The following is a 10,127-nucleotide window of genomic DNA, read 5'->3' as shown; positions in this document are numbered from 1 at the left end:
CCTTCAGCGTGGGGCTGACCCAGGTCCCTGCAAATTGGTGCAAACCCACGTCAGTGCGCTGAGGGCCGCTGCCAATGTGGTCATGCCCCGATTACTCTTTGGCTGCATGGAAAGGTTTGAAGGTGTTTTAGGTTTGGGGAATTCAGAAAGGATATGTGTGGTGGGGCAGCAGGGGGAGAGAGTGAAATGAAAGATGTGGTGGAGAAAAGACAAAGGACTGGCAAGAAGCACAAGTTCTGAACTCAAAGAGCCAGATATATCTGACTTTGGAGTAGAAAGCCTCATGGAGATCATTGTAAATAACCATTAATTGCTTAAAGTGCAGCCTTACTTTCTACAAAGCCTGTAAATTGCTCCTCTTGGCTCGATGGTCATGAGATAGCAGATTGCTCTGCTGTATTTCAGGGTATGAAGTCCACACGGCCTTTTTCCCCTATTATTGACAGCACTCACTGATGACCTGAAGCTACCACTTGTTTCTGGATACCTGCCTCAAACAGGAGAGAAAGGATTTGTTTTGCATCTAAAGGAAGAAGGCAGTATTTTACATATTCAGCATGCTGATTAGAACTTCACGCAGAGCATCTTATCAAGGAACCTGGATTGCATTCACGTGGCCCCTTACAGAGAGAACAAATTTGGTTGTATTTTTCTCCAGGGACATGCATAATGAATAATCTCCCGGTACAGCAGAACAGGAAACAGCTACGGTTACTTCACGTGCTGTAATCTGACACAACCATTATTTAACAATAAGATGAATTCTGATATATCTGCCTTGAAATTGTGAGAGGTTGCCCAAAAATTTTCAGAGAAAAATCAGCTACGAACAATTTTATATATCCCACATCATCCCAAAGTGTTCATTGCAGACCTCTTTTCATTCAGGACTGCACGAGGACTTTTTTTTTTAACCCTTGGTTAATCCAATTACACATTCTTTTCCAGCTTGCCTTGCTGCGTGACCTTGGCCTTAGAGGTAAGAGGAGGCTGCAGCCAGGGCTGAGCTTATGGTGTGGGGCTGGGCTTCCTGCAGGAGGCACCCAGGTGCACCCACGGCCTCAGCAACGAATGAACAGCAGCTGCAGCCCCACTTGCATTTTATGGGAAGGAACAGCTATTGCGTGGAGAGCAACAACATAAAGGATGCTGCATTAGGATAATAAGAGAAAGAAAAACACGCGCGTTCTTCAGTGCAAATCACTGAGCTTCCTTCTCTCCACACCAGCTTTCTTCTCTGTCTCTCTGACTTGTATGTAGCCTACAAAGAGAACATCCAGTGACAAATGCAGGAGTGGGGCTGGCACAAATCTTATTTGGATCCACCCCAACAGTAACAGAAGGCAGACGAGATTGCTGGAGAACCCAGTGCAGAGCTACAAAGATGATGGGGGTCTGCAGCATCTCCCATACATTAAAATGCTGAGAGCCCTGGGGCTGTTCTGCCTGGGGAAGAGGAAACTGAAGGGGGGATCTCATCAGTGCTTGTTCATATCTAAGGGGTGGGAAGTCAAACGGATGGGGCCAGGCTCTTTACAGTGGTGCCCAGCGACAGAACAAGGGGTGACAGGCGCAAAGTGGAACACAAGGAGTTCCAGATAAACACAAGGGAGAATTTCTTTACTGTGAGGGTGACTGGAAAACTGCAGAGGTCCCTTCCAGCCCGTACAATTCTGTGAAGATCACAGTCTTAAGAAGCTCCCGTGCACTGGAACACGTTCACTTTGTTATTTGTGACCGAGACGGCGTGATTAACGAGGTGGTAACAGCCAGACCTTTGGTTTCACGCGGCCGTGCGATCACAACAGCGGTTCTAGTGAACTGATTTTAGAAGTTGGCAGCGGAGCCTGGTTCCTTAACGCCTGAAAGGCACAGCGGGGCTAACTCCGGAAGTTTATCAGTCTCTAACGCAAATAAAACTGCGAACACCCCATAACTGACCTTCAAGACCACACGGCTGGGTACGAGCAGGACTTGAGTTCCCATCCGTACCTACAGCACAGACCTACAACCTTCCTGATGAGAAACTCAGAGCGGAGCGACACGTGGCAGCCCGCCCCTCACTGTCCCGCTGGGCGGTGCCTCGGCTCCCTCCAACCAACTACATCCCCCGTCGCTCCCCGCGGGGCCGCCGCCGTCTGACGTGTCCCGTTCCCCCCCATTCCCGTCCTTCGTCGCCCGCTCGTTGCAGCGGGTCACGCGGCCGCTCGGTGCTGCCCACGTCACGGACAAACGTCGAACGAGGGGGCGCGACTGTGGGAACCGCCGGGACGGGGCGGGGCGGGGGCGGGGCCGGTGTCGTCCCGTAGCGGGCGGCCTCCGGCTGTGAGTGACACAAGGCGGCCGAGCCGAGGAGCAGCCGCTCTCGCCGCCGCCTCCTGCTCGCTTCTCCCCCCCCCGCCGCCGTCTCGCCCCCTCCCCTCAGCCCCGCGCGGTGCCATGAGGCGGCACTGACGGGCGGAGGCGGCCACAGCGCAGCCCGGCGGGGGGAGCCCGGCGCGGCCCTGTAGGGCGACGGCGTCCCGCTTTGGCTCGGCGGCCAAACCCATGACTACGGCAAATTGCGGAGCTAACGACGAGTTCGACTTCAGGCTGATCTTCGGGGAGGACGGGCAGCCCGGGCCCGGGCCGCCGCTGGGCCCTGCAGGTGCGGAGCCGGCCGGGACGGGACGAAGGGGGGGGCGGCTTCCTGTTTTCCTCACGGCGCGGCGGGGGGCGGGGAGCGGCCGTACCGCCCTCAGCCATCGGGACGGGCACGGCCGGTCCCACCGCCGCCGTCATCGGGAGGGGAAAAAAGGCCCCACAACTCGGGCCGTGCGAGGCCGCCGGGTCCGGAGGGCGATAATGCGGAGCTGCCGGCCGCGGGACGTTGTGTCGGTCCGCAGCCATGTTGGGCCGCCTCCCGGCTGCGGTAGGAAAAGCGCTCCGCTCTGATCCCGCAGAGTTGGCTTTTCCAGGAGTTAATTCCAGCTTTTTTTTTTAATGCTGAGTTTTATCTTATAGATCCCTTGGAGAGAAAAAATAAAGATTTTCCTTCTTTATTTCCAGCTTGATGGGACAGGAACATTAAAAAGCAGATGGTGCTTTTGGGAAGGAGACCTGAGTTTTGCTAGCCAAAATAAATGTATAATAGACCAGATGGGAAGGATGCGTGCAAGTCAAACGGGAAACAGTGGGGATGCTCATAAATTACAAAGAAAGGAATAATAAAGGGGTGGTATTCTGATTTCTTCTCACTTTTCACATGGTGCCGGTGCTCTAAACTGTGTTACTCAATGAGGGATCGATGAAAATGAGAAAATACTGCTTGGAAGACAGGGGATTAGAGCAGGCACGGAGGTGATGGGTCAGGGGTCCAACTTGATGATCCTGGAGGTCTTTTCCAAACTTAACAGTTCTCTAATATTTGTATTTTGGTAGCACTCTGTAACAAATGGTTCAGGTCCTGCCCTACACAGAGGGGAATCTTCATGCTTGATGTGTTAAGTCTGACTTTAAGGCAAGTTTGAAAACATGGCAGTCGTAATTCGTTTGCTGTAGCAGTCAGTAAGAACTCGTGTGCCTGCATCCCTGGCTGAGGAGCTCAGTGGTTGGTGGTTTGCAGGCATGGACTGGAGGTGGAAGGGTTGGGTTGGGATCAGTTAGTGCCTCCTGGAAGAACTCCTAGAGTTCAGCTGTTGATGCTCCCTGTGTGTTGAGGATTGGATTCTGTAAGAGCCAAAGATCCCGACTGGAAATCTTTCATTTTCCCTTCACATAATATATGAACAGAAACTTTATATCTCCAGAATGAGATTATCTAGACCATATATTTCATAGCCCTATATCGTTAGCTCCAGTGATGATGGCAGTTGTGTGGCAAGATAACCATAAGGGTATATTTTTCCTAATGGAAGATCATATTAAAACATGGAGGCCACAAGGAAAGGTGCTTAATTTGAAATAAGTAATGTTCACATTGCCAGGTCTCTTGGGGTCACCTGAAGACAAGTCTGTGTGCTTTGTGCTGTGTCTCTGGATGCTTGGATCGCATCCCTGTGAGAGAAGTGTTGGGTACAAAGTTCTTGCATAAATAGCACAGAAATCAACATTCATGCTGAGGCTGCTGTAGTGTTAACTTCTAATTGTTCTGGGTGTATATGCATTTATAAGGTGTTTTTATTTTTGACCTTTTGATCAAAACTAAGAAAATACGAAAGGACAGCTCACGTAATGTACTTCTGATTTCTGAACCCCTGCACAGATGCTGATCTCAGGCTGGAAATTACCTTATTTTGGGACTTTGAAAGGAGAGAAGGAGAAATTAAAGCAGCCTGTTTTCCGTGTTAATACATAGAGTAATTTCATTGCTTTTCAGGACACTAGAACCAGAGTAGTAAGTTTTGTGCTAAGGGGCAGAAAAAGAGATGGGTGTTGTGCAGCAGTGCTTGCATGCTCAGTCTGGAAGTTGCAGTTTGTGCTGATGGGGGAGATTGCATGAAGGATGGTTCAAAGGTGCTTAGAAGTCTGAATTCTGATGCTGTAGTATCATCCATGCTTCCTTGAAGATCAGAGGGATCGCTCATTTCATCTACCTTGTGTGCTGGAATACAAATTTGGCTGTGTTCAGAAGCTTCTCAGGTAATTGTAGATGGTGATAAGGTACCGAGCACCTTCTGTAGCACCTTCCTCTTTGGTAGGTTAGTTGTCCCAGAGTAGCAGTGAGGGTTTGCTTTCATCTGGCAGCGCTCAGCAGCCAGCACAGGTGGTGGAGTTGTGGGGATTGATGAGCTTCGTCTTCCTGCCAGAAGAATCCAGGCCTTCAGTCTGTGATGGAGCACACTGAACTGAACTGAATCCCTTTGCTGCAGAGCTGTTCTCTTAGTTGCAGGAGCATCTGATTGCATCTTGTCGCGTTCTGTCAGTTGCACTGAGGTCCTGTGCAGCCTTATACAATAGACTGTCGAGTAAGTGGTGAAAGAATTCTTCTTTCTGATGCCCCTACCCTGCTCGCCCCCACGATTTCAATGCAGTTTGGTGTAATTTTGAGAAGTTTGAATTTGGAATTTATTGGGCGCTAAGCAAATAAGCACAGTGGTGGTGTCCATGCTCCTGTTAAAGGCTCATCTTTGTTGAGGATTAAGTTCACTGTTGAAATACTGAGCTGTGCAAAAGGGAGCAAAGACAAGTTGCTCTGATGTTTCTTTAGCTGAATTTGTGTTTTCAGAGTTTATCTTCTGTTTCAAAAACTTGTTGGTTTTTTTTTTTGTATGAGGGAAAGGCTCTTTAAAGAACTCAGGGTGTGTAGCACTGAGCTGGGAATTCAGGGTCTTGCAAAGTTCTGTACCATCCAGAATTATTCCTTGTCGGTACGTGAAATGTGTGGTGGTTTCAAATCAGAGGCTGCAAGCTGTTCAAGAAGCAGGAAAGGAATTACTCAGTTAGGAAATACAGGCAGCTGAGTGGTTGGTACTGCAGTTCAGAGCCCTGAAGAAGCTCTGTCAGAGTGAGAGGCAGGGTGAGGCTTTGGTACCCGGAGGGATGGAGCAGCATGGCTCCCTGAGCCCCCAGCCTGTTGTTCTTCAGTTATGGAGAAGAAATTCCTGTTACCAGCCTGCTCTCCATATAGGTAGTCATCCTTTGTTGCTTTTGGTTTATTTTCACCAGATTTGATTGCTTTACTGCAAAAAGCAAAAAAATTTCTCCTTGGACTTTTTGTTCATAATATCTGTTTGATTTCCTTGGAAACTGTGAAAAAAGCTGGGAAAAAAAACAAAAAGACAAAAAAAATTCTGCATATTTTCCGTGACTTGATATTTGGTTAAGTAACAGTGTTTAGTAATCTTGTTACTGGTACATTATTTCTCACAGTCCTCCTTACCTCCCGAGAAGAAAACAGACGGAGTTGTGGGTTGTTTGATTTATTTTGTTTGTTTGTTCTGTTTTTGTGTCCCAGTTTGGAGATGAATTTAGTGACAATTCAGAATGCCTTTGTTAGCTGGAGCCTGGCTCCACTGGGGGACACTAGAACTGGACTTGGCTCTTCATGTTTCTGTGCTACTTCTTGTCTAGCTTTGAGCCATTAGCTTAGTGGTTCAAGGCTGTGCCCAAATACCAATACATGTTATGCCAACGTGAATATCAAAGTAATACCTTATTTTCTTTTTGAAGGCTTCTGTATTTGGCCTTCTTTCCCTGTGAGCACCTTGGAGTTCCTTGGGCTGCTCTGCAGGTCCTGTGTGCTGAGTGCTCCAAAGTGGTGTCTACCACTGCATTGGCCTCAGGAAATCAGCAATTCTCTGCAGCATAAGTGTGCACTACATGAGAGTCTCTTAACTTAGGAATGTAGTAGAAAAATATCAGAACTGATGTTGTACTGAAACTATACTGTAATACTAGTCTTTATAGCTTTGCTTTGATCTCTGATATCTAAAGTATCCTCCACTTCTTCGACGTGTATTTGTGACACTGCTGTCAGAGGCTGTTGGTAGAGAGTAGGCGACAGGCTAAAATGTTTATAGAAGTTTGTAGTGTGCTTGAACTTTGTGTTCCTTTCCCTAAGATGGTGTTTAAGGTAGGCAGAGCTAAGAAAGTCAACTTGTGGTAGGAAAGAAAATGGTCTCACAATTAGACGGGGTGGAAATGGAGGGCTGAATGCTGGCAGTCATTGCACACTCAAGGTGCGAGTCGAGCGGCAGTTGCTGTTGCTGACATCCTTTCTGTGACTGCGAACTTGTGGCCCAGAGCTGCCACAAAATCTGCTTTCCTTCGCCAGGAGCAACTCCTGGGATGTGACCTGCTGAAGTCTTTTTCACAGAACATCTTTCTACACACCTGTAAAGCCCTTTTAGTCTGTTTAGATTTGGTTGTCTGTGGGTAGGGGAGAAAGTCTTTGCACAGGATGGTAACTCTGAGGTTAATGGCTATAATTTAAGCCATCCATATAAATACAGCAGTCCGTGTGGGTCTGTAAGTGCTTGCTGTACAAAAGTGAGCTCCTGAGTTAATGCCAGCATCAGCTGGTGCAAGAAAGAAATGAATGAACAAGTAGCTTGAGTCTGTTTCTTTTTTCCCCTAGAGGTAAACCAAAATATTTGTTTATTAGATATTGAGCACTAAATGTGTTTCAGTAGGCACCACCAATTGAGGGGAAATGTAATTACTGCCACGGTTTGATTTCACAAGGTGGTGATTTCTGTGATGTACACGTAGCCGGCCGATGTGCAGGGCACGATGCAAATCACGCATGGGCTGCGGTTATATAACGTGCTGGTGGAGGGCAGGGGAGCCAAGCAGCTGCAACTGGCTGAAAGCATGAGGGTCTGTGACATGGAGATAGCAGAGAAGTAGTGAGGAAGCACCCAAGGAAAACTTGCATTAAAATGAAGTCTGGTATCAATTAAGTCAGAGTTGCCTGGGCTACACTGAAACAATAATCATGGGAGGCTGACACATTTGGATCTGTTGCTGCTTTTCCGTGTTACGCTTGCTATATTCTCCCCTATGTGAATGAAGCTTGACCAGAATGAGACCATTCGGCAGACTACCCAATTCTCATGTGTGCTATTACAAGGCAGTTGTAGTTGCATGTGGTCTAATGCCATAACTCTCATGGTCTGGCATATGGTTTGGCTCACTGCATTGCGCATCAAGGCACATTAATGCACAAGTTTCAGAAAGATCACTAACTTGGCCAAATGTCACTTATTTCATGTGAGCATTCATGCTCATGTGCCATTCTCTGTTCCCCTTCCTCCCATCTGGGCGTTGGGCACAGTGCGAGTCAGAGCAAATGCTGAGAGCTGGGATGCAGAAGATTGTCTTGGTGCAAAAAACATTTGTACCAGTGCTTGTTTCTGTAGGATTTCTGAATGCTTGAAATAAATGTACTTTCTTTAAGGAGAAAGTAGCTCTCTACTTAAAATGTTACTATCTTTTTTCCTTTTTTCCTTTCCTGCTGCAAGCAGTTGATCATATCCCACTAGAGGACTAGTTAAGTAATGTTGCTGTTGAACGAGTGAGAAACAAGAGTAGTTTGGGCCCTGGTCAGTAGTAAGCAGCAGTTTGGCTGTTCACAGCAATAACGTAAATACAGGAGTTGTTGCCTAAAGCTGCCCTAGTGGGCCAGGGAAGTACGTGGAGCAGTGCTGGCAGTCAGCCCAGCCTGTAAAGCAGCATCCAGGTCCGTGCATTTGCCCAGGCATGCCGTGTGGGGTTCAGATGACAGTGGAATTTAAGATGAGTGAAACAATCGGTAGGGCTGGGTGAAATGGCAAAGCAGGAGCAGGCTTAGTCCTGAGTCAGAGTTCTGTTCTGCCTTTAGGACACCCATCTGGATGGGTTTTTGTGAAAGGTCGGGGATGTAGGTTGTACCAAACCTTGTAGAGCTGTTTGGTCTGAGGACATGCCAAGCTATTGGTGAGCAGGCTGGCTGTGTGCTGGCTGTATGCGGGCTGTGCTGCTCGGCAGTTCACTGCACAGCTGAACTTAATCATCTACTGCTCCTCTGGCTGAATATCCCACCGACATCGTGTGCTGTGGATTCCTTTCAGGCAAAGGATGATGGGGTGATGGAAATTATTTTCCCAAGGTTTTGAGGAGGTTTAGTTTTTGTTTTTAGGCACTTGGGGAAATGGGAAGAAAAAAGAAGTCTTGTCTGGTTTGGTGTTTTTATGTTCTTTTTTAAGCAGGAACAAATACTGCGTAAAAAAACAGTTGCAGGTGAACACATGGGCAGGTACCTGCAGCTGATTCACCACCCCTAGAAATGGAGAATCTCGTTGTTTGCCTTTGTTTAATAAATTGCTCCTTAGATTATTCATCGCTTCTAAAAGAGAGAAAGACTTTTAACAAAATATTGTTAGTTGAGGTTGAATTTTCTGAATCTTTAGCAGGTTTGTTGAGGGAGGAATTCAGAATATTCCTTTACTTTTAGGTCCCTTCTAATCTAGATTTTTGTTCTTTAGATATGAGCTTATTCAGAACTTCAAGAGGCAGAAACCTTACATTGGTTACTTAATAAGAATCCATGCTCTGTGACTGTGAACTTTCATTTTGAGAAGCCAGTGCTGTGGGAAGGAGTTTCTTCTTTTTTGTAAGTTGTTTTGTATTGTTTTGAGCAAACAGAAAAATGAGAAGATCACTTAAAGGTAAATGCAGCAATGAGCAGCCATTGTGCTGTGCCACAGGGAATGCACGTTGTGATGGGGTGTTACCTTCTATCTGAATCGGTTTACAGAGTTCTTGCATCACCCAAAATGAAACCTACCCCAAAAACAGAATCTCGAGCTGATGGTGAATCCAGGATGCTGTTATTAACTGTGACAGTGGTTTGCTGCTGTGGCTGACTGCATAAAGGGCTGTAATAATGTCTATGATCATTTATAAGCACACACATGTATTTTAAGTAAAATGTAGCAGTTCCATAAGTCACAGACACAAAGGAGCAGCGGGGATGGAGTAGCAACACAATTACAGAAGGTTTTAGTGGAGTCATTTGGGACTGCCGTACTCAAGTGACAATGCCAGAAGGGAATGTGTGGTTTGAACCACTGAGAAAACCTGCCAACATTTTGTATTGTGTACAGCTTCTTTAAATTAGATCAGAGTTCCTGTGTTTCATGGGTGTAAACTATCAGGTCTAGGTGTTCAAGCAGCAGCTGCTGGTACCTTTTGTATTGCTTAGCATTTCTGCTGGCAGGGGGAGGATTTGTTTTTAAGCTGATTAGGTGCGGTGTTTGGTGAAGCCTTGCCTCCTGCTCGAATAAACACAAGTTATTTAGGACTCTACAAATAAATATGTAAGTTCCAGGGTTTGTGTGTGGCACAGTTCTCCTGTACAGTGTGGGCATCACCTGGAAAATTGATGTTCTTTCTCTGCCTCTGTGTTCACGTGGCTGTTGGGTTGGCTTCATCTGGCTGTTCCCCTGAGCACGTGCTGGGCTGTTAGATTCTCATTTCTGCCCATTATACCACATCAGTTGGTTAACAGCGTGAATTCAGGGGTTGCTAATTCTTCACTGGTGTGAGCGCTTCTCATTCTGGCTTGTTTCAGTCTCTCTTTGAGATCTGCGTATGCAAAGTTTGCATGTTAGTGAGTTGAAGCACTGAGTTATCTGTAGGGTAGTGTTGCCTGTGGTGAAATGAAA

General features: G+C 46.9%; 1 protein-coding gene across 2 annotated transcripts in view; it reads left to right on the top strand.

Moving 5' to 3' along the window:
• Positions 1 to 2,304: 2,304 nt before the first annotated feature.
• NFATC3 (nuclear factor of activated T cells 3) overlaps positions 2,305 to 10,127 on the top strand; it is a 58,486-nt gene continuing 50,663 nt past the window's right edge. Inside the window, exon 1 of one of the 2 annotated variants that reach the window (XM_015873799.2) lies at positions 2,305 to 2,647. In XM_015873799.2, the coding sequence (XP_015729285.1) occupies positions 2,548 to 2,647 (100 nt within the window). In that variant the 5' untranslated portion in view covers positions 2,305 to 2,547. The remainder of the gene's footprint in view (positions 2,648 to 10,127) is intronic. The other variant, XM_015873798.2, reaches the window with a different exon arrangement.

The sequence above is a fragment of the Coturnix japonica genome, chromosome 11 (assembly GCF_001577835.2).
Source record: "Coturnix japonica isolate 7356 chromosome 11, Coturnix japonica 2.1, whole genome shotgun sequence".
Taxonomy (NCBI): Eukaryota; Metazoa; Chordata; class Aves; order Galliformes; family Phasianidae; genus Coturnix; species Coturnix japonica.
Note: the sequence above shows the minus strand (reverse complement) of the source record. Positions and strands in the feature narration are given on the sequence as shown.